Raw genomic sequence first — 25,370 nt, forward strand, 5'->3', positions numbered from 1 at the left:
TTCATCAAAGCAAAGAATATATTTGACATTATGATATGTTTCAAAATAAATACAATCAACTGAACATTAACACTGTCCCACATCACATCAACTGTAAACATCTTACAACATCCTCCAAAGTCCAAAAAGGTCTTTACACGTCCAAGTGTCCTCCTTCTCTAGAGATTCACATTCCTGAAGCAATCTCCATGTTCAGTGCAAGTAGTCTGAAATAAGACATCCATTTGGGCACATAGATGGCTAAAGTTCATACGACAGTTTCCCGGGCAGGGTTAGAACACTGGTTTTCAGATCTTTTCCTGTCTCCTGGCCCTGTGGAGCAGAGTGAAGACATGGGGGAATCTGTGGAGTCTCCTTCTAGTGAAGACATATTGGAGTTGGTTTCTTCCAGTGAACTCATTTGGTCTTCCACCTGTTGCTCCTCTTCCTCTGTCTCCTCCAGGGGGAGCTGGAGGAACTGAGGCAGCATCAGGTGCTCTTTGCTCAGGAGACCTCGCTGGTCATCAGCACTGCAGCACTGAGCTCGATTCAGTAGCTCCACCAGCCCTGCAACAGTTTTACCCAAAGCAGACATAGCAGAGGTTATTTATGGACAGTAGATACTAGCAGGGCTGGGCAAGATGCCGATATTATATTGCTGCTGTCAGTTTTTGGTATTATTTAAAAATGTCTGTTGCTCTTTACATTGTGTGTAAATTTCATGATGAATGGCCCAAAATGACTTAGAAAAAAGGTCTGGTTCCATTGACTTACACTAAAAGTAAAGTAGGTTTTTTCCTGTTCCTGTAAAGTTATCATTTTGGACAAGGTTTTCTTCCACAACAGCGATATATTTTCTGATTATATCATGCGTAACATCAGTACTTCTACAACACTAAACAACTGTATGTATCATTAAAAAGACACATTTTGATTAATTTTAGAGAGCATGTACACGACAAGCAGTGTATTTAAACTACAAAAATTGCATAGTAACAAGTTTGAACATTAAAATTATTTTAATAATTTTCTTTTTACACATTTTTTTACCAGTTACCAATTTTTCCTCCTTTTCCTAGCTTATTTAAGCTAACATTAAGTTAAAAAAAAATAAATGTGACTTTTTTTTAATATGGCACTACTGTTTTGTATTTTCCAAAAAAATCATGATACATATTAAAATGTCTTCATGTTTTGTGATAAGGCGATCTGAAATTGTAAATTTTTACCTTCCATATCGTAGGTTCTCCGCACGATAGGGTTCTTCTGTTTGGGATTTGATCTGTAGACACTTGAGGGGCTCATGTCAATATCAACAGCACCTCTGCGGGCCTGGAAACAAATCAAAGAAAAAATGGCACTTAAAGAACATATTTTCATGTTTTCAAGATAAAAAAGGTGAATATACAAATATACAAATATTGTCCTTAGTGAATTTACTATTTAAATTAAACTGCAGTTGTATTATTCAGTTATTGGTCTTAATCTTATAGGTAATTACTATGAAACTATTGTGTTTCACAGTGTGCTTCAGTTAAGGTTTAAGGAGTTAATTTGTCTATTCAGATAATAAGGATTAGTGCTTTTTCACTATAATACTATCAGATTCACCTGAAGAGCAGGAGCTGGAGTTGCCTTCAAGCTGAGGGCCTGGTCAACACCTGGGAAAGAAATTCATTAAGAGACAGATTCTAGTGGGCAACGTTTCCTGTGGACTGCATGCATGTGAATTTTACAAGTATTTATTAAAAAGATAATACAGAAACCACTCCAGTGTAGTACAAATAGAGTAGTGTAGTATATAAGGTTTAGCTTTGCACAGGGACACAGTGGAAGGGCTCCAAACAATGCAAATTCATGGTGACATGTGTGCTACACAGGCACTCGCTCCTAACCCTCTTACATGGTGGAGACAAACTACTAGCCCTACTGCTGTTATGCTCAGGCAAAAGATAAGCAGAAATGCCAAGAGACAATGCAGTCCATTTGCCAGTGGATTTACTGATAGACGCAAATGTGTCAATGGGAATCTCGGTACCTTAAGGCTATGTGGTAAGACTGCAGTGAGAATTCATGTCAAGAAAACTGTGGTCCTTTCTGGTGAAATCAAGCCATAAGACAAATTCACAAATACCTTTTATGCTGTCCAGGGTTAGTGTCTTGTTGGCCAGGTTGGTGACGATTGTGTTCATGTTTATAGGCTCTTTGTTTCCTTTCTGAAAGAGCGGAAGAGAATAAATAGGATGAGACATGAAGGAAAATTTCTACAAACATATCAAACATTTAAGCCATTCCTTGCATGCTGTACCCATTGAAAGATCTGTCCCATATAAACACTGTTCTGTTTTCTAAAGATCAAAATCCATTAAATGGAAAAAATACAAGGACATGAAAAAGCAATCTCTCTGTATGAAAGCTTTGTTGTGCTAAGGAAAGGTCAAATTGCTTTCTTCGAACAAAGGACTGAACAAAATGGTTTGCTCCAATCATTCGCAGGAAGTGCTCACCATGGTGATGATGGTGTCCTGTGGGCGGAGGCGGTGCTTTTGGAGCACTGAGGCCAGCGCCTCCTGGAGGGTCTTATTGGATTTCACCATGATAGCTATCTGCTTACCTGTGAATGCCACCTCCACACTGTATAACACACAATACGCAAAGTTAGTACCAGAAAACTACTAAACACTGTTAAAGAGAGTCATCTTAAATTGTAGACTTTCTCACAGGGTTAGTTCCATCCAGTCCCAATTAGCTTCAACTCTGTCTCATGTCTAATTAACAAGCCCTTCATAAGTTGAACTGGGTGTGTTAGATCAGGGAACAGAGTAAAATGTGCAGGACAGGGGTACTCCAGGACCAGACACCCAGACTGGCTAGAATATATTGATATAGCAATGGTACAGTCTTCTATTACAGACTTTGAATCTAGTTTCCCGTCTAGTTTTTCACAATCCCTGGTAGTTAGATGGAAATTCCATCAATTTTTCAAAATGTCCTCATAATTCAATCATTGAGATGCAAACAAAGTCAACCAGAGTGGTTTGATGTTACGCAGTGCATTGTAGAGCAGCTTACCAACCAGATTTCTGGTGATAAGGACCAGGGGTTGCAATGTCTACAATGCAAATATGGCCATATTGCTATCCAAAATCCAAACAGTGACCCTCCACGTTTTCTGAGTTTTTAGATGTAACGCTGATAATAATAAAACAGTAGTAAATCCGAAAATAATGCGAACCCCTTAAAATCCCAGGCTTATTACCTACTAAGGTTTATTATTCAGGAACTATAGGGACTTCAATGCAATCTTTTGACCAAGAATCGTCTGAGCAGGGGCACCCAAACTTTTGGATACAACTGTATTTTTTGTAGGTTACATGCTCATGGCATTGGGATCTTTTGGGAATGTTTGCATGTTGGAGGAACGTGGCAGGAAAGTCTGTGGAAGTGTTACAGTTCTTATCGTAATTTAGACCGTGTCAAATGTGATCACAGGTCATTACATGCTGGTTCTTTTTTTTACTGTACTTGTTTGTCCTATAAGTTAACATGCTTACCCAAAATGCACTGAATGTACAGAAAGGCTTTCTTAGATTTTCAAAGATTTGGCTCGACAATAATCAGACCTACAGATATACATTGTTCATAGTGAAGATTTGAATAAGCTGTGGTTCATTTCTATAGTCAGAAACAAGCTTGTCTTTTTATTGCAAGGGCGAAACGTTTATAGTAACTCATTCATTTAAAAAACATGCGCTGCTCCAGGGTGATTTGTTTGCTGATAACCGGAACTCAAAGCGGAAAGCTCTCACGTTCCATTAATTCCTCTCTTCCAATGGCACCAGATCAAACTGTGCACTGCAGAAGTAAGTGGCTGTCTTAGCTGACTGAGCTATTTTTTTAGGTCCATTAGCTGTAGGAGTTAATAAGTAACTGTAAGTTTAGGTAGGGGGTAAACACTCACGCAAAAGTCACCCGTAGCTCCAGAAACACTTGCTGGTCCTGCAACACTGAGCTATCTTGGTCCAGAGACAGGGGTTGCTGTGAGATTTAAGACCAAGTGAGAAGTTAACAAGGCAAAGTGAATATGATACCTCAAACAGGATCCAGAAAAAACAGGAATATTTTATACATAAAATACATTTCAAATGCATTGTGTTTTATTCCAAGATGCATTATTTACACTAATACACTGTACAAACAATGAATCTCCAAGCACTTCTTAAAGGGCACAAAATCATGGATTTTCCTAGCATTTTATTGTTTTCTCTGAGGTCCATTTATCACATTTGTGTGGTATTATGTACCAAAAACAGTTGTAACTCATGTTTAAATGACAGTTTCTCTGTTACTTTATGACTGCTATATGCAAATGAGCTCTATTCTGATTGGCTATTCTGTTTTGTGCCTCAAAATGCAGTCTGGCCTGAAACAATCCTTTATAACTTCTGCATTATTCAGCATTAATTAAAACTGTCTGTTTTAGCTGCTTAGTCTCCATACATGGACAGTAATATAAATAATAAATATATTTTACATAAGTAATATATTATATAAACATGTACAAAATCATCCTTCGTAGAGTACTTTTTACTGGGAGGTGTCCAAACCCTAACCCTTAAACTTCAACTTGCTTTCATGTCACTACTGAAACACACAGAGTTTTAGTCCATAGGTGGAGCCTTAGTTTAGCCACACCCCTGCATTTTAGAGCAGGAAGACTGCATCCCTGTCCCTCATGGCCACATGGTGAGCAGTTAAATCCCATAGTTTTGGAATAAAAGTGTCCCACAGTCTGAAAATTTGAGTGTGACTTGAGTGCAACACACACTTTCTGTGATCAAGTCATTTTTTTGCTTGTTTTAATTAAGAATTTTGTAATTTTATGTGTGGGCAAATGTTCACAGCTGTGTTTGCTAGTCATGTACTAGCTAACATTTTCTCAAAATAATCTAAAATTGTCACTTCTGAAACATTTGTTAAAGTTTCAGTGATTCAGTTGTGATTGTTTTGTTGGTGGCAAAATGGAACGTTCAATCATTTGATTTAATGAAATAAACATAATTAAGACTTTCTGTCCCTCAAAGCAAAAGGACTTAGTCTTAAGTCCAAGTCACTTAAAAAGTAATTGTATTTTCACTCTCATTTTGAACCAATTTGGCAGAATGATCCACATGTATATATCAGTATGTTTTGGCATGAACATTCAATATAGAGACCACTGGCATATGTAACGACCCCAAAAAGTATTTGGACACTTTAACGTTTGGTAAACTTTCTAAGTTTTTTCTAAAATCATTAACAAAATGATTTAGTTGTTTTAGTGAGAAACACTTTTAGCACAACATCAAACTGATGGTAGGCTCTTTGTGTGGAGAAAGCCAACCAGACTGCACTAAGAGTACTATAAAGCACAGAGGATGAAACATCAAAGCCTGGGGCTGTTATTCTTAAAGTAGTGGCGGAAAGCTTGTGTTCATTGATGGAATCTTGAACTCAGAACTGTACAAAGACTTTTTGGACCCAAATCTGCAGACAATTGCAGTGAAACTGCTTAACCTATATATATCTGAAACACATCAGCCATTTTTGAAAGAATACTTCAAATAGAAAATTACAGACTTTGAGTGATTCATTGTGTTTCTTAACATACACTTTTAAGTATGGCACAAGTACTTTTTAAGGCCAGTGTAGTGCAAATTGTATTTAATATATACACTTCTATAAATCCACTTCCAGATATGTATCTATTTATTTCTTACCGTATATTGTTCTGTATTATCAGTGCATTAAGATGAGGCCTGAGTCAGACTCACCTTGTCTTTGCCCTGCAGGTAGATAATGATGTCAGAGAGAGGAAGACCTCTTTTCTCACACAAGCCCGTCAGCATGCCACGAATAGTGAGGCCAGGCCGGGCAGGGGTCAGTGAGGCTGTGCCATCGGGCAGGAACACGCAGCAGTACTTATCAGCCCCGGTCTTTGCTGAACTGTCAGCAGAGCGAGCCACTAACTGCACCAACATGCATACACACAGATAGCAGTTAGACACACTCTGTCTGGATCTCCACTGAGAATATACAATTATTACTGTCAAAATGTCTGATAATGTTTCATAGAGCAAAGTTTGGGTCGGGTCACCTCTGCATTGTTAGAAGATCCAGACTTCACAATAATCTGTGACTCTGTAAGATAAAGATCAGTGTAAGGGGTGGGTTATTGTGTTAGAATATGCCATTTAATCTTCCCTTGACAATAAAAGGTTGAGATCAGTGGGATAAACTTATCCCGCCTTTTTCACAGCAGTCATAAAATTCAATTTCTGACTGTTTTAGAGGTCTCTACGTCAAACTGTTCTTTCTTTCTTTAAAAACACTTATGCAGTATATTCTGATGGAAATGTGTATGATTTACAAAACAAGAAGCAAACTAGATTTTCATCCTCATAGATGGGCAAGCAAGTCAGCATTTATAAAAGTGTTTTTATCATGTTTTTTTTTTATGTTTGACATAGAAACACCTGAGGTTAGGCTGTCTCTTTTATCTCTGCACCTTTTTAAAATCTCTTTAATCTCATCTGTCTTTGTGTAGAGATGTAAATCGTTTTCTTAGCAGGGGGACTCTCACCCCCACCCTTTCACCATCATGTCCTGATAACGGAGTTATGGCAGAAATGGTTTTGCCCTTGGCCTTGAAGACTCATTTCTTTGATATCTTAACTCACCTCCCCATGATCCTCTCTTCTCTTTGCGCTTCTCCCAGCCTATCTTCCCCTGCAGAGGGCCTTTCCTCCTCTCTACCACATCATCAGCTTCTCCTGTTGCAGTCTTGCCAAGCTTTACCTTTAACCTCTGTGAAAACAGAAAACAGAAAAACATACAGAATACCAAATGTCTAGGGTCAATGGATACATGCAGGGTATTTTTTTTCCCATTTTAAATTGATTTTACTCATCCATTCAGGATGTTCAAAAGGTTTAGGCAGCCAAGAATATTGTTTACAACTATTTTGGCCACAAGTGTGTTTTTTGCCACTGAAACACTGTTTAACATTACAATAACAAAAATAAACATAAACACAGGAAACCTGTTTTATTAAATGTTATTCATATATTAGTTAGAAGAATACAGTTTGAAGAATACAAGTATGGTTCCTGATTTCTTGGTGTTCTTTAGCCATAGATTTGTGAATTTCCAGCACCACATCACTGAAAAAATCAGTCTCTACCTGAAATTAATTGAATTATGGAAAGAACTTCCAGACAAGGAAATGGATTTCATTCGAAATAAGGCAATTTTGTTGATCCAATCTTATTAGAATTAGTTTAAAAGTGTTGACTAAAATGCCCAGTCAGTAGAACCACACTCAGCAACAGAGAATACTGTAACTCACTCTTTCAGCCAACAATAATGTGGCTAGGCAATTAATCTAAATATAGAACACAAGCATACTCCCAAGGAGAGGTAGCCTAGGAGGAAAGATAACATAGAGGTGGTAAGCAAAACAAGGGCAAAGACACGCCCTATATGCAAATATATAGAGCTGGAAGCCAATGGGACAGATGTGTGATTTATTCAACAAGATTGTACTGACCAAACTAATATCATCAAGCAAATGTCATGGTGTTCCATTAAAACAACTAATTTGTTAAGTAAATCAGTAGCAGAGAAATTATGAAACCAACAACAGTGCAGATTTTGAGTGGCAGTTTTCAAGACTCTCTCCAGCTGCTAGTGGTAACAGACTAAATTTCAACTCAAAGATCCCATCTGAATGTATGAAATCATTAAAAAGTCCCCAAACTCAAGCTACAATTGAAAAATGTTAGATTTATTCTGTTTTAAGTAAAATAGACATAATTAATTTGGGTTTGCGACTTGGAAAAACACAATTTATCTTTTTTATCTGAGATGACTGACTTTGATGTTATTAACTTAGAATAGTTTTGTCTATAAATGCTAATAGTATACACACATTTTAAAAATGAAGTAATATTAACTTGATTTGTTTTCTTAACATGTACAAGAGCCAGTTCTGTTTTTTGAGTGCACCTGATTTACTTTAATGAAGGACTGATTAGCTGATGCAAGTGTTGGATGTAGATATTAGACTTCCTTGAGGAGAGGTCTGGACATTGTTAACACACTCACCACGTAGAATCAAAATGTATTGTTTATTTGGTAATTGATATTTGCTCTAACAATTTTTTTCCCCCAAATAAATACTCACTGCATCAATAAGTCACTTCACATATCATCTCAGGTGCCTATGACAATTTCACAGTACTGTAGCTCAATGCTTCAGTTTAGTCTTTGCAAAGTGTTGGTATCTTGTACAGCACTGAGTCTGTTTTCCAGTATAGTTACCATACTGTATGTTTTTTTTGTTTTTATAACTGTCCCATAGTTATGAGTTTAAGCGTCTCTTTGCCTCTGGACTGTGTATATGACAACGATTCTTGGTTTCCCCCCCTAATAAAGCCAACTTATACAGGCATCCTTCCTCTGCTTCACCATGTTCATTACAAAATCCTGTTCATTATTTGGGGCCAGTGGAGAAAAAGCCAAGTAACCCTTTCACTTCAAAAGTGTGTTCCAAAACTATGGCGCATTCTCAAGGACTGATGTCATGGGTGTTCAGGCTGGACCTGGAGGAGCATAGTTTGGTCTAAAGCACACAAGGTTAATCTGTTTGTTGGTTAACTGCTAGGTTTAATTGTGTTTGAGTCAAAAAATCAACAAACTGTGCTTGACTTTGCAGGACTGGTACTGATGTACTTAGTTCATGTTTCACTTGAGGGTCTTCTATTCCATACCTCTTTAGGTTTTTGCTCAGGCTTGGGCTGTTCTCTGGTTAAGGGGCTGCTGTGTCTAGTGGCAATGGGCAGTTTGGTGCGCTGACCAGGCTCCGGCAGAGGCCTGCCTTCTACGTTAGCCAGCATGCAATTCTGATAGAGGTGTGAGCGCACAAAGCGAGTGTAGCTGTCAAACTTCATCAGCTTGAAGATCTGAGAGAGAGAGAGAGAGGGAGAGGGAGATAGACATAGAAAGGTGAAAGAAATTGTTAGAGAGCACCTCAAATTAAGTGGGTCATGACATGGTTTTATTATGATTATGTCATAACTGTAAGAGACAGAATTGTGAGCGCTTGTGCCGAGGTGGTTTTCTTCACAGTGTAAAGGAGAGGTGGGTTTTACAAAGTCATCAACATTAAGACCCTGTAATGTGCACTAATGCAGCGCTTCCTAACTAACATCCAGAAGCACTTTCTGCATGACCTAATTTTGTGTTTTCCCTGCTTTAACACATCTGAATCATATCATTAGCTAATTATCAACCCCTCTGTTGAGCTTAATCTAGCGTGTTAGTGAAGTGAAAGTACTTAATCAGTGGTTGTGTCCAAAACTGCACACTCCCATTCTAAATGGCATGCCAAAAATATTAAACTACCATTAGAAGAGCATTCATTAGTGTAGTATAAGAACAGTATGTGGTTTTGGATGCAGCCTAAATCAGCCCCTGTTTGTCAGATTGAGTAGTTTACTTCTAAGTCACTTTAAGTTCACAAAGGAAAATTAAATGGTTAAGAAGAGTGAAAATTTGAGCTGCAGGGGCCAAGTTGCACATTTCATACATTAAACTAAGTAAACAATGTACAATGTGTTACCATATTCTCATGATATCTGCTACTGTACAAGGGAACATTACAACACAAAAAAAGCAATATTATTAAGAGGAATTACAATGTGGATGCTTTGTAGTGTCGATAATCATGTAATGTTGATGTAAATGCAAGGTAGTGAAGTGAGCTGCTAGGCCACCTGCTTTACTAAGTGCTGCTGCACACATTTTCATTTACATAGTCACCCTCTGTTTTAGCTTATAATGTCCATGCAGTTTAAAGGTAAATATTCTCAATAATATAAGCTGTGTACTTTTTGACCCCCATCCATTTACTCCCCCCAACCCACAAAGCTCAGGATTTCTAAATGTTATAAAGGGATCTGTCCATGTTAGATAAATTTGGTTTGCTAGCATAAGCTAACTGCTAACCTAGGTGTGATTCAAAAGTGTCTTTTTGGTAATTTGTCTTTTCAGTTTAGTGCAAAACATTTTGTGTTTTTCAATGTGAGATGATATTACCCATAAACATTTAGACCAGTGGTCTTGAGCCCTGGTCTAGAAGAGCTACCTTTCCGCAGAGCCTAGTTCCAACCACAATTTGCCAAACCTACTTCAACCAATCGGTAACTGGTATTAGAGTAAGAAGAGGGGTAGCTTATTGGAGACAGGTTGGAACTAAACTCTGATTTAGAAGGTAGCTCTCCAGGACCAGGGTTGGAGACTGATTAAGTCTGATTAAGACTCTAGAGAACAGTACATTGTATATGGAGTAAGACTACAGTGTGTTGTATGCGAATTGAGACACAGGAAATTTCTTCATCTTCCTTGTGAAGACCTACAGCCATTCACTTTTTCAACTCTTCTCTACCCCAACACATCTAGTCCAGCTAATCAGCTAATAATCAAGCCATTTATGAGTTGGATCATGTGTGTAGCCATCAGATTAACCCCTGAAATGTTTTATTATACACTTCTATAACCTAAGAATAGCTCTGCCAGTTTGTATTGAAGTCCATGTAGTTACTGAATCATAAGCCTTAGTATGTAATAAGCCTGGGATTTTAAAGGGGTTAAAAAACATTGGACTACAATATGCAGTGCAGTAAGGGTTCCAGGGCTGGGTTGAGTTGAAAAGCACTGCATTAATATATTACTAGTGCATTATGGGAAATTAGGCAATGGGTTGGCCATAATCAGAGCTAAATGAGCATAAAAACATGACACTACAAATGAGACATAGTTAAAGCATAGTTTCCACTAAGCAGTGGTGTACAGCATGATATGGTTACTAATCCATAATCATATATTTGTCCTTACTTTGCCAAAGAACCATAGCGTAATGAGCAGTCATAATTATGCTCATGCAAGGTCCTTTTAAGAGAAGAAAACAGAACAAACCAGTCCAATCAAAACAAGTCACATCCTGTAAGACATTCTTTTACCATATATTACCAGTACTCAGTACGCTGTTACCATGATACCATGATATATTCGGAAAATATTGTGATAATGAGTTTCATTAGTAGCGCCCAGCACTAACAGTAATAGTTACTCCAACGGTGAGGGTGTTTCACTATGAACATGACACATAAGAAGTCTCATAGAAAAAATGTCTACTGTTCAATTAGCAAGAACGTCGGAAAACTTGTCAAAAACAGCTGCAGACTGAATAACAGAAAGTGCACTCTGCACTCCAACACAGAAACACGCAAACATTTCCCTGAAATCCCATATCAGTGTGTGACAAAAAAAAACACCTTTGAAGCGTTCAAACAGGAAATGAAAAAAATCTTTAGCAGTTTTTCGTTTCTTTAAAAAGAACACAATTTCTACAACTCCTAGCCTCGTCACCATGACTGCTTCTCTTTTTGTGGCGTTTGAAGGACATGTTCGGGTTACGTAAACACAGCTCTCTGTCAAGACACTTGTCAATATCAAGGTGAAAAACCATGCCACTACTTTTCAAACGGTTCAACCTTAAAGCAGAACAATTGAACCTCTCCCTTCTTTATGTGTCAATGCACTTTGTGTAAGCTTTGGCCTAGTTTATGTTTGAAGTAAGTTAAATATAATATGTACAGAGAGCCACTCATACAAAGCTTGCATATAATATTTGCTGCTAGCTGACATTTTAGGCAGTAAAGTAGATTTCATTGTTTTCATTGTGTTGCTATGAAATACATTTCTTGCTAAACTGTTATCATTTCATCTCTATATATGATCAGAAACTGCAGCTGGTTTTCAGAACTGGCTCTCATCACTGTGATAACAAAAACCAATAGTGTCTTTACAGTAGAAAAAAAGCAGGAAATAACACTCGGTACTTTATTGTACTGCGCAAGTCAGACACCACCCTTTCATTTCTTCTATTTCCAGTCAAAACAGCTATTAAGTACATGTCATTTTTCAGTGTCAGAAAAAAACAGGAAACATACATTTAACAGGAAATAACACAATCCTCAAACGCTAAGTATAATGTCAAATCTATCAGTATTTAACTTGCCCACTCTTTACGCCTGTGCACTCTACTGCCACTTCCACACAGCTGTGTCCTCCCAACAAAAGCTGCTCCCAAAGATCTCACTGACATCCTCTTCAATGAGATTCACACAAGCAACTACACAAACACACCTCGACTGGCCTGCATATTTCTCTCTCATGTGCAGCTAAAATGTCAGAAAGATATATTTTTGAGATTAGATATTAGATAATCCTCTTGCAGAAGCAAAAAGAGAGTCAAATTAAAAAAATAACTAAAAACAAACAGCAAAACCGCAGCAAAATTTATAAGATGTAGAGAAAATGGGACCCCTAACAGCCTTGCAAGGCCTGGTAGACCACCAAAAATGCCACCATCACATAAACAGTACTTAAAGCTTTCTTCTTTGAGAAAAAGATGAAAATCAAGCTTCACTCTTGCTTCAGATCTGAAAAAATCTGTCTACAGCTGTTTCTGTCCATTCTTCCACTGTGAGAAGCCAACTCAACACTATGAGTCCGAAAGGATGTGTAGTTGCCGAGAGGGCAAATTTCTTTGAAAAACTGAAAGAAAGTCTGAAATAAAGGCAAAGGGTGGACACACTAAATCCTAAACAATGATATTATATTCAGTTATTGAAGCTTCTATGGAATTTTCTGTTAAACATACACTTTCTACTTTTTTACTGACACTGAAAAGCGAATATCTTAAGTACTTAATAGCTGTTTCAGGTGAAAATTAAATAAATGAAAGGATGGTCTCTGACTTGTGCACAGTGCTGCATGTTAAAATAAACAAATTTTATTTAACATTAATTTTGGACCATTTCTATTGGTCCATTTATCATGAAATGCTCCCATAAAGTAAAGAGGAGCAGGCACTTTCAAGTAATGTTTAAAAATAAAAAGAAATAAAAAAGAAAAGAAAAAGTTAGGTTTCAATATGACAGCGATAATCTATAAATTCGAGCTAGTTATTCCTAAAATATCATAGCTATTCATTTATTCTGGTGGTCATGTGCATATATGAGCTGATGACTGTTTAGGAGTGTAAACCATTAAAAGGCCCATTACCTGTTGTTGAGCCTTCTGAAAGACATCAGGGTGAGGGTTTTGGATGTCCTTTTCTTCTACTCGAACTCTGTCATCAATATTAATAGGAGTGGTTGCGCTGTCGGACAGGTAACTGTTGTAGATTGAGAGAGCCTCCCTGCTTAGCTGAGACAATGCAAAACGAAGAACTGAAGTTAGTCTAAGCATTTCTACAAAAAGCACTTCACAGTATTGTTGTAACTGATCATACGTGGGCAGACAGTATAATGCAGTGTCTTAGACATGAAACCTAAAACCAAATATTTTGCATATGATTCATTGTAGTATGAAAAAAAAATCCTTTACCTGTTCAGTATTACTGGCAGGTATCTTGCGGAAATTCTCACATGCGAGCCAGAATAGGATATTTTCAACACTGACCTCTGATTTCAGAAATGCCTGTGAGATTATAAACCACATTCAGATTAGATGTCCACCGTACACACCACATTAACATTCAGCTATATCACATGAATTTAAAGTTTCATAAAGAAACTTAAAGGAAAAGTAAGACAGTTAGAAAAAAAACGTAAATTAGCAAAGACATGTTTGGGGGTTAGTTTTCTTCTGTGGTTTTGCACTAGAGCTACGAGGCTAATGTAGCTAACAAGTAACAAGATTATCACAGGCTTATTACATATTAAGGCTGTTTATTTAGTAACTACAGGGACTTCAATGCAAACTGGCTGAACTATTCTTAGGTTGAAGAAGTGTGTAATAAAACTTTGGGCCTGCCAGTGGGCCCTGGCCATTTAAAGGGTTAAGCATTCTCTAATATGCTTATGTGGTTTCTGACACTGCATGACATTCTCATATGTGTAAAAATAAATAAGAGTACAAAGCTAAAAATATAGCAGCATCTACCTTGAAGCTTGTCTCTTTGTCAGTTCATTTTTATAGATAACAGAATGTTTCGCAGTATCCAAAACCACGTAAACATATCTATTTAAGATTGTTTAGCTACGCGTGCAGTTAGCACAGAGCTAATGGGGTATAAGCTGCCATTTTCTGTAAGCTACATTAGCCCCGTAGCGCCAGTGCAAAACTAAAGAAGCAAGACAACAAACTGCTGATTGATCTAATTTGGAGCAAAGGGAAAAATTTTTTACATTTGACTGTTCTCAGAACTATTCCTTTAAACAAATAAGCATAATAATTTTCAGTAATTTCAGTAAAGATAAACACAATTCCACTCTCTTAATCGTTTATAATGCTTCAGAGTTTCCCAGTCATAAGTGCATGAAAATGTGCTTTTTTTCCCATCATTTCCCCCCACAACAGGTGTCCCAGCCCCCCTTAGCAATCTGCACACCTCCACACTCCACCACAATTAGCATGAGTCATTATGTGGGCTGATTCCTTTTCTCTCCCTTCCTCCAACACATTTCCCAGTCTGTCCTGATGGATAAACATGCGTTGTAAGGCTGGTGTTAATATGGGAGCTGAAAGACTTTCTGATGGGAGTTGATCAGCTCAGCAGGGAAACCCCGGTCACTCTTAAAAGCATAGAGCACGGTTCAAATTAAATGACAAGTAGACAAGTGCGTCATTTAGAAATGCAGTGCTGACTCACTTTGAAAAGGAAGCTTTCTTTTCCAAGTGCTCTGTAAAAGGCTCACTTAGAAGTGAATTAAAGTGATTGATCTCCACTCCCTCCGGGTAAACGTTTTCATACAGTCATTAAAACACTCCAGTTTAGTGTATTGTATATCAGATGCACTTCCCACTCATCAAAGAACCATTGTTGAATTGAACCCAATGTTCAACTGAACCTTAATGTCCATTCAGACTCTAATGATTCATCTTTAAGTACACTCATCTTCAGTGTATTCTCCTACACTCAGGTACTCTCAGTTCATTAGGGCTCCTGAGAAGGCTTCAGGGTTTGAAGAGGGTTCAGTCAATGAGAGTGTCGTACACAAAAATGATTATTGAAGGAGAATAAGGGTGACTCCCATTGGTAGAGTTAAATTAGTGTTCATTTGACTCCTTATTTTGTTTTTACAATATTTTTCTTACTCCAGATGCATCATTTCATCATCTAAAACATATTTGGCATCTGAAGTTTGCTTATTTAGTTTTGCACTGGAATTAATGTAGCTAACAAGCAATGGAAGCCTATAGCCTTATATGTAGAGTTGTTAAGTAATCTCAAATAAACTTGTTTATGTGGTTTCTAACACTGTATGACATACTGTTCTCTATAAAAATGTAAGAAAGAACATTGCAGCTTGGTTCCCTTCATCCGAAAGGAAATGACACATTGTTGCAGATTAGCTGTAGTCCGCTTAGTGTTCACACTGACGTATTCGACATAAAACAAAAGATGTAAACAAAAGTCATATGAGTAAAAAGCCACACCTGATTGGGAAAATTTTAGGGCATGTATTTTGCAACAACAGCTGTGATAATATCCACTGAACTTTTAGAACAATGCTGGACTCTGGTCTACCTGAGCTTGGGGGTTTTATTTGTTCTGTTTTGTGTATTTCTGGTGATGGTCTAAAGAAATAACCCACTCAAGTTTTTGGCAAAAAAATACAATGACACATTCAATTCCCAGTTATAGCACAGCAATCTGTGGGTGGGGGCCCAAGAAAGCCTTCCCTCTCCCAACATTACTCAGTGCAGTGCTAGCCAAGGTGGGCTAATGTAACAGTATTGGCAGAGAGTATTCTCCTCCAAGTGTGTTTAACTGATGGTGAGTTAATAGCAGTTCAAAAAGATGTGGTGCTTCACATGATTCAGAGGAAGCATGTGCTGCCTTCACTCTCCCTAGCTAGCAAATGGAATTAGCCACCAAGGAAATAAGTGAATAATAATCACAACTGCAATAAACAATTCTTCTGGCAAGTAAAGTGGTTTGTTAACTGTTGCTTTAAATGGCTTCAAATGTGCCTCAGAACCATCTGTTCTTTAATATCCCATTTACCGCTCATTAAGAGATAACAAAATGCTCTTATATCAGAACAGCATTAGAAATTTGTCTGTGGTCTGACGTTTTGATGCACATCAGGGTTCAAATGGCAGATTACTCACTTGTCCTTGCAAACTTGCACTAACAGAGCAAGCAGGGTTCATTTTAACCAAACCAAACCTGCCAAGTGTGAACCTAATTTAAGAGGTTTTTCATCTCCTGAACGGTTCCTTGAGGTTTAATTCCTTTGAGGAAGTTTAGCAATACACCACAGAATAACAACATTAGAAGAAGTCTGGTAGTTCCTGGTGTGAACTGTGAGACAAAATGCTTCATATTTGTTCAAGTCTGAGATTCAAGACACCATTTATGGTACACCAAAGAAACGGCCTCCAGCTCCTCCTGTCATCAAACTGTGATGAGGAGATGATGTGACGGGGCTTCTTTTGGGTTATCATGTAGAGAATCCTTATGTGCCAGTTAGAACTATTTCTTGATTACTGCTTCAGGTGCTGCTAGAATTTCGAGGACTCTTCCTGACTTAAAAAGAAGTTTCCCCACAAGAACAACTTGAAAAACTCTCACATAATTCAATGCCACTATATAGGGCTTTTCTGATAATGAAACGAATCAGAAATGTTGTACTCACAGTGAAGTAGCGCACTCCCAGCGGGTCTTCTAACAGCCTCTCGAAGCTGACGGCCCAGCTGGCCACCTGACCCACTCCACTAGCCCCACCACTGGGCACACTGGGCAGGCTGGAGTTACTGTTGGAGCAGTGTGTGCCGGCACGCTTCTCTGGCTCCAGTACATTCAGCTCTTGTACCATCAGAGAGATACACAGCAATGTTAATATGGCACTAAAACAATGAAGTACTTTGCTCAGTTAAGACAATCAAGATGATTTTTTTTACCCTAGAAACATTAAAAATCCACATTTGGCCCAAATTTCAATTTCTCAGTGTCACAACATACATATAGGCCTTATTTGAGCTGGATTGGTGTTACCTGGGGAGGTACTGTAATATAAGTGCCACCACTAAAATCTGTAATTTTAGTCCAGTACAAATATGGAATGTCTGTAGTTTTTACAATACCACTAAATAATACTAACTCCAGAGTGAATATCTCAAAGTCTAAGCTCCTTCATTAATAGCAGTCCTGTTCAAATCAACCTAACAATACTAAGATAACAAATCTGGGTGATAGACATCAGCACCTCTGTTTTTGGGCAGATGGAAGACAAAGCTAATCACTAAAATGTACTCTTGACACAGTTTGTTTGTCCTCAAGCTCAACAGGATTACTGTAAGCTACAGACTTTTGGTGATGAGCTAATTAGAAAGAGAATGAAATGAAACATCTGAAGGTGCCTCTCACAAGACACAGCAATTTGTTAAGCTAAACGAGTCCATTTTACTATCCTAATGCTGTTGTATCTGGTATTAACCACGAGATCATTTTTGTTGCTTGTTTCTTCATTTTAATGATTGTGTTAATTCTAATCTTATGCTGAAGTGAAAGTCCAGGCTATCCGAAGTAATTTGGGAAAAGTACACAGATACATTATCCCATGTGAATTGGCCTGTCATATTCTTTACAAATTACATAGACATGGACTTCCTGTGGTAAAATTAATCCAACTTGAATGGCTTTAGTTTCATAGTAGTTACAGAATACTTCATAGCAATTACTGAGTAATAAGTGTTAAGATTAATAACTGAAGTTCATGCATATGTGGGTAAGCTCTAGAATTAACTGAAATAAAACTGTCCAAAACAGTCCAAGACTTGATTTTATCATGTGGGTAAATGATGGAAATAGCACTAGGAATGATAAGAATGGTCTTAGGTTGACCCTTCACTCTAAAAAGTGATGTGTTCAATTCCAACACACCTTTGTGTTGTAACATTTATGTTACTTTTAACACATTTTGCTGAACACACCGATGTGTTGAGTTAAGAACAAAATTAGTTGTTTTGAACACCAGTTTTAAGAGTGTTCAACCATCCATAGGCTGAAGCCCAGATGCTTGCATGTTTCTGCTATGACTGACTCCAGCCCATTTGTTTAAATGGAAAGAAGTGCCATAAATTAAACCAAAGTTATTTCTAGTTACTGCTATGTCACAAATTTATCACTGAAGTATGTCGAGTCTGAAGTGTTTTTTATGTCTTCGACATACTGTGCTAGACAGTGAGAACTGTAAATAAATCAACAACCCACAAACTAACAAAAGCACAGGGGAAAGCTCTGGTTCCCCTTGAAATATAGCGATATGAAAGCGAGAGGGCTCCAGTCATGGAGAAGTTGAAATATGCAGCTACTGTTGCCATTGCTGGATGTTGGTGATGAAAATTGCATTCGCCCTGTGAAAATCACATGGTTTTCAGACTCTGATGAAGCTCACTTTGTCCACTTAAAGTGTTATAATAAAATGATATACTTATTAACCCCCCTTAAAATCCCAGGCTTATTACATACTAAGGCGTCTTATTCAGTAAACACATGGACTTCAATGCAAACTGGCTGAGCTATTCTTAGGTTATAGAAATGTGTAATAAAACTTTGCACCTGCCAGTGGCCATTTAAGGGGTTAAGCGGAAAAATCGTTCTCTGGGGTCAAATTTGAGCAAATAATGTTATTACATGCGAATATCTACACAAAATAATGTGATTGGTCATGATTCTTTATTTTAATCATTTGACAGCCCTACATAGGCACCTATTCATGCTGTGATTTAAAACTCATACCTTTGAAAATCATAGATTCTAGCTACAGTTTAACCCTTCAAACTGCAGGCTTGGTACTGAGTTATTGATTTTAAGACTTCAGAAACTATTTAAATTATTGGACTAGTTTATTAACTACTCTCAAGTAAATATGCACGTTTTGAGATTATGAAAGAGGAGAACTAAAATGTGGGCCCGCATATAGATGCTTAGAGTTTAAGGGTTAAAGATAGCAGATATTGTCCCAGTGATGGCAAATCACACTGAAGAATCACTTGCATGTGTTCATGTTCATATAGTGTTACTTGAGTCAGCAAACTAATCATGTGTCATACTGTTTTGCAAGTTCAACATTATAAAAAGGACACTTTTTCTTCCTTAGATGGTGACAGACATGCTTGCATTTGTGACTGTGTGACTCAGATATGATTTTTTGCACCACTGAGCTGGCTTCTCTGATTAGCATTTCCGCTAAGCCAAAATGTGTTCCTGGAAATTGCTCTTTGAAGGTCGATCTGAGATTTTGATCTGACTATATTGATTATTGTGCATTATAACTTTGTGAACGGGAATCTACTTAGCATAGAAGGACAAATAATTAAAAGTATTATTTTGCTATTTTGAGGCATCAGAAAGACTTCAAAGATGATTCGATCAAGAGCAGTGGTGGAAATGCTCTGGTATTTTGGTAGCGTAATATCAGTAGAGCAATTCATGTTATGAATCCAATTCTGGATAGTCACATGGTTTCCACGAGCTCTGTCCATCAGTCAGTCTGTCTGCCTGCCTGTCTGTCTGACTTTCTCTCCCCCACATTGAGAATGAATCGATGAGAGGAAGTCATTGTGGTAACACCTGCACCCCAAACAGGATGTAAACAGGTCAATGACAGAGTGAAAGACTCAAACTGTGACTTCTAGAGTGCAGGGCACAAGCCACATGTGAAACATGAAAATAGTGTATACAACAGTATATACTTAAATACCTATTCATTCATAAACTCATTGAGAACTGATATATACACTAAACCAAGGGGGTTGTTTGATTTACAAACTGAAACTGTGTCAACATTAAAGAGTTTAAATGGTCTGTAGCCACTACTCAGCCCAAATGAATAATTTAGCCAGTTTGCATTGTAGGCCAAGTATTTACCTAGTGAAACGCTTTGTTACTCAGTAATGAGCCATAGAAGTTCATTATTTGCATTTTATATTGAGGTAAAAATGTCTACGTATGCTGACCCAAATCTACTTGACTGCACTTTTATTAAATTCTCTAACTGCACTTTAAGTCATTAGTTAAGCCATAAGAATTGTGGTATGATCTCAGTCCCTCATACTGAATGTCACTGTATCAGCTGTACATCACAGTGTAAGTTATGCAAGTTAAACAGCCTAAGAATTAAAAAAAGCACTAGTGATTTTGCTGTATAGTGGATACAGTGGATAGAGTGGAGACACAGGGTAACATATTGCTTGTTCTCTCTGCCAAGTACATTATTAATTCATAACTCACCTCCATCTGAAACAGCCAGTGTCTGTAGGTGGGGGAAAAAATTACACTGGATGAGATTGAATGACTCATAGGTGTATGTCAGTGCATTAACAGTAGTCATTAATCACATACGAGCAATGCATGGTATTCTGAGAGAAACCCAGTCTAAGTAAAAATACCCTTTTACACACAAATAACACACATTTCTGCTTAAAGCTGGCAATGAAGTAAAGCAGACATGCGGCTGCTCTTAATATAGCAGCCAGACTAGGTAGAAGAAGGAGAGAGAGAGAGAAAGAGAGGAAGAGAGAGAGATGGCAGAGACATGGGTGGGAATACATAATGATCAATGGTCTTCTCCCATGGGTTCCTTACAAACATCAAAATCTAATACAGAAATAGAAATGGCCTTATCTGCCCAGCAGTATGTTAAATCTTATTAAAAAATAATCTCTTCCCCGAGAAGGAATCAACAAATAAACAACTATAGAAGAATCCAGAGGCAGAAATGTGGAACTGGTATAAAAAAAACATCAAGCCTAGCTTTGGGTGATATACAGTCTATTGATGCCACCCAACAATACTGATTCAAATACTGATTTCTATGAATTTGACTTCTGCATGGGGAATGTTTACAATATTGCATATTGTTGCTGTCGAAAGAAAACTTATCCCCAAACAGGAGAAGTAAAAACTAGATGGTAAAAAATGGAAGTTAATGTAACTTTTTGCAGCATTTATGTTAGTCCGTTCATCATAAAGTGTGGGCTAAATGAAAAGAGCAGTTGGCATTTTCAAATTATGGAAGAAAAAAACAACAAAAATTGAGATACAAGATTTCTTTAAAATAGTTGTACACGTCTGTGAAATAAAGGTGACCATGTATCTTTGTGAATTTACACTCTATTTCTGTAAATCAACAACAGCAGCAGTGTCAAAATACAGTATATGGATGGTTTATTTACCTGCATTTATCTTTCTTCTTCAAAAAATGGGTATTGACCCATTGAGTATTGAAGTTTACAGTACTTTGACGGTGTATATACTTTTTTTTACAGTGTTCATTAAACTAACTTAAATATCAACTAATACTTTTATGATGTGATATATTTGGAAAATATTGCAATTCTGAATTTTATCAATACTGCCCAGCACTAATCACTAAACCTATCTGTAACACAATAAACTGAACAAAATAAAGTTCAGACAGGCCTTTATCACAGTAAGAGCTATCAGTTATTCCATATGGGAATATGTAAGCTAATAATGTGTTCTAGTGCTGACGCTATAATCTTCAGCTTAACACTGTTTGCTATGTTTGCTATTTGAGAACATGGTTTAACTGTAATGATTATATATTTAAGCTAATAGATATTGTGAAATACATCCTGCTTACAGTAACATTTTCGTGTACCATCAAAACGTACAGACACACAGACGAACGCACAGAAGTAAATGAAGCCCTCTGAATCATACCTTTAGTCCACCGGTTATACCAACGTTATTCAATTTCAGAGACATAGCCTTGGCTCCAAACGATCTTTAGGTCCTATACAAGAGCATGAGCAGTCTCCAAAATATGCCTGAACTCTGTCGTCTATGACCAAAATGTAACTTCCTGCTAGACCAGGAAGTCTTGCCATAGCAACTTGCCGCAAGAGGAAGTGTGGGCACCCATTATACAAAAACTGCTGAGAAACTAGTGAACACAACCCCAACGCAGTTAGATAATCATCCAGCCGACATATCAAATACACTGATCAAATGACCAAAAACTCAAATTGCAATAACAGATAAAGCAAAGGTCTGATAGCTGAGGTCAAGATATGATCTGGAAGCTCTGAGGCCGACTACAAACACTACAAAGGCTGCAAAAAAAGGTTCCAGCTTTCATGAAGATAGAAACTCTACATTACGTCGAGGTTCTTTAGACTTTAAAAAGGCCCTTCACACTCACATCTCGTTTACAAAGCAGTTCTTTAAAGTAACATCCACCGAAACATTCTTTAGGGAACTAAAAGTGGTTCTTCTATGGCATCACTCTAAAGAAGAGTGTAGGCCAATGCTGGAAATAACCACAGGGGGAAAGTAACGTCTGCATTAACACGCTGTTAGGGGTAAAAAAAGAGAAGCTTTAGCTTCAACTTCACGTTGGAGAGAAAAAAAAGCTTTTTTTTTCAACTGAAAGCTTCTGAGCTAAGAGTATTACCACTAAAAGCTTATCTGATGAATAAAAATGCTGAATGTTTAAGAGCAGGAGGACTGTAGGCTTAACTGCCTTAACTGCAAGAACTTGCACAGTCGTGTGAAAATGTTTGAGCACCCCTTGACAAGTTACATGTTATAGGTGGAAATAAGTGAACACATCCTCTCCATGTTCTACAGACAATTCGGCACATTTTAAAGCACAATTACTGTTTACTGAACTGAACAAATCATGACTAAAATGTGGCCTGTGCAAAACTTGGTATATTTTATGTGTAATTTTTTTTCAAATATGTTAATTTTAGCAGATAAATACAAGTTGTGTGCAAACATTTGCAAAAGAAATTGCACATTTCAGTTTGTGTAGAAGATGTGTGAACTTTTTTCACTTAGAAAGTCAACAAAACATGTTGCATGCAAGCTGACCATGGGTGTTCAAACTTTTGCATTAGACCATATGTGTGTCCATACTTCCTCATAACTAAATAGCTTATCTAATAGTATTTGAATAATTTGAATAATCTATAGTAATTACTGAATAATAAGTCTTAAGGTCAATAAGCAAATGTTCAGCCTGCAGTTCAAATGAACTATGTCTTACCTTAGTGAGGGTGAGTGGTCTGCTTTCTGTGAGTGTGTTGTGTCTGCCCAGTCGTCTACGTAGAGAAGCACGTAGGCCAAAGTGAGAGAAGCCTCTTGTTATTTCTTGGAAGCGCATAGCTCTCTGTGAGGAAAGAGAAACAAGGTCAAGGGGTAAACAAATATGATTCCATCAACATTGACATACAGCACTGCATAAACGCAATTTATTTTATTTTACGTCAAAACAGGAATTAAGTAAGAATTAAGTTATTCATTTCAAATATATTTCAGTATTTAGTGTGTCCTCTCTCTCTTCATTACAGCTTCCATTCTTTTCAAGAGACTTGCTTTCAGTTTCAAAGAAATCGAAGATATATTTTTCCACATCAAAGTTCAGTCTTAGAAGTTGGTTACATTTTTTGCTTTTCACACATGCAGTGATGCTGAGGTCTGGGATCTGGAGTGGAGAGTCCACTAATGTGAGAACACCATTGGCTTTTTTGTCAATTTTTGTCATTTCTCAGTAAAGGCGTCTTGACAGCTACACAGCTTTTTAGAATCAAGAGTTGAGATTCTCTCTCTCCAAGATGAAAGCTTTAAGGGCTGTTTATCTGATGGTGACAGTTTCGGTGGTCTACCAGGTCTTGTGTGGTCATTAGGAGTCCCATTTTCTCTACATATTTTGATCATTTTTCAAACTGCAGTTTGGTAATCTCCTGTTTTGTAACTTACTTTCTTTTGACTTTCCCCTTCTTATGCAAGTGGATCATTTTACATATAATCTCTTCTAACTGCTAGAAATTTAAATAAATAAGGGGTCATCTCTGAATTTGGCCTAGTACTGCATGAGAAGCAAATAAACAACCACTGATTGTATTTATCTTCTACCTGGACCATTTCACTGTTTTTGCACCCCACCCTGCCACCCTGTCACGTCTTTCTAGTAGACCAAAAAATTGCTTATCATGTGATGGACATACCTCTCTTCAAATGTGCTTTACAGTGCTTATGTTTTGCTTAGATTCCTACTGCAAAACTAAAAAAAAAATGTTATTAAAACTTTAATTAAAAATGTAAAGAGCTAACAATGTTCACACACTGTAATATTTTGAAATTAAACTACCTCCAAAGGTCTCAAGTGCACATCAATGTTGAAGTGAAGGAACGTGTTCAGAAAGAAATGAGCATTCCACACATAGCTGCACAGAGGCCTATAATGTAATGATGGGAATTGACATACCTTTTCCCTGGAAGGGAGAGTGAAATGTTGTTGGTGGTGGAAAGAAACAGAAGCGTCCATGGTGGAACAGTAGGCTGGCGTTGTGTTGAAGAGAGAGAAGCTGGTAAGGGAGTTATGGTAGGTTCCTCAGCTCACATGAACTGCCTATCACTGTGTAAACACCATCTCCGTCATAAAACACAGCTCTGCCAGGTATAAAAGTCACTCAGTGGGAAAACATACTGATCATGCAACTGGTGACCTGAGAAACCTTCAGGCAGCTTAGAGCTAGCTATTATTGGCTAACGCTAGCTAAAGACGGATTAAATGTTATAATTTGAAGCAAAGCATTAATCAGTCATTGTATGGAACTTATATACATTCCAATACTTCTTCAGACAAAGTGTTTCAAGTGTGTTAAAGGTTTTTTTTTTAGTTTTTTTTTAAGTTTATTTTGTTATAACTTTAATATGTTACATTTTGGATATCACAGCTAGAGACTTCTATATTAGTTACACTCTTCAAAATAAAAGTTGCTCAGTGGTTCTTCAACTGGACTTACAGTTCAAGGAAAAAAAACATTTAAGTAGTACATTATTTGAAGGTTAAATAGGTTATTTGGACATGCACACCTCATTTATGGTTTAAAGAACCAACCATAAAAATGATCTTTAGGGCATCAAAAGTGGTTCTTTTATGGAATTGCTGGAAAACAAAAGCCTTTTTGGCACCTTTATTGTTGAAAATCTAGATCCTGAACTCAAACAGCATCTTAGCTAGTGGTGATTTTGCATGTGGTTGCAGGTGACATTAAAACACAAACTCACTGTTCAGTCATGTGGATCAAATCTGCAGGCCCTGAGAAGAGGCACGATACGTAATACCTTTATAACAGCTGAATGCATTTGTCTTGGCCTACCATGGAGCTAAACCAGCCTCTGCAGGCCGAGACCAGCCGGCAAACCAGAGGCAGCCGGATTCTCCTCACCTTCTGAGACTGACACCTGTTCCTTTCAGATCGTATGTGCAGTGATCCATGCGTGGCCATAAGCT

At 37.5% G+C, this 25,370-nt stretch overlaps 1 protein-coding gene across 2 annotated transcripts; it reads right to left on the reverse strand.

Annotated features, from left to right (window-relative positions):
• On the reverse strand, positions 1-25,370 carry rgs14b (regulator of G protein signaling 14b). Of its 2 annotated transcripts, XM_036588999.1 has the most exons (17): positions 25,306-25,370; positions 24,339-24,488; positions 23,118-23,240; positions 20,333-20,354; positions 16,734-16,903; positions 13,474-13,566; positions 13,150-13,293; positions 8,790-8,981; positions 6,699-6,825; positions 6,116-6,159; positions 5,793-5,987; positions 3,941-4,017; positions 2,487-2,613; positions 2,114-2,195; positions 1,591-1,640; positions 1,209-1,311; positions 1-546 (listed from the first exon to the last, which is right to left on the reverse strand). In XM_036588999.1, exons 2-17 carry the CDS (start codon positions 24,396-24,398, stop codon positions 248-250), a joined length of 1,908 nt encoding a protein of 635 aa, XP_036444892.1. In that variant the 5' UTR covers positions 24,399-24,488; positions 25,306-25,370; the 3' UTR covers positions 1-247. The 2 variants fall into 2 exon arrangements, with proteins under 2 accessions (XP_036444892.1, XP_036444893.1); XM_036589000.1 differs by lacking the exons at positions 23,118-23,240; positions 24,339-24,488; positions 25,306-25,370 and adding an exon at positions 21,788-22,115.

Source organism: Colossoma macropomum, unplaced genomic scaffold (assembly GCF_904425465.1).
Source record: "Colossoma macropomum unplaced genomic scaffold, Colossoma_macropomum, whole genome shotgun sequence".
Classification (NCBI taxonomy): domain Eukaryota; kingdom Metazoa; phylum Chordata; class Actinopteri; order Characiformes; family Serrasalmidae; genus Colossoma; species Colossoma macropomum.

Excerpts from the sequence above, each read along its gene's own strand:
- rgs14b (XM_036588999.1), bottom strand. The coding sequence starts at position 24,398 with ATGGACGCTTCTGTTTCTTTCCACCACCAACAACATTTCACTCTCCCT. Across the intron at positions 5,988-6,115 it reads GATCTTCTAACAATGCAGAG|TTAGTGGCTCGCTCTGCTGA; the intron begins GTGACCCGACCC and ends ATGTTGGTGCAG. Across the intron at positions 547-1,208 it reads GAGAACCTACGATATGGAAG|GGCTGGTGGAGCTACTGAAT; the intron begins GTAAAAATTTAC and ends AAACTGTTGCAG.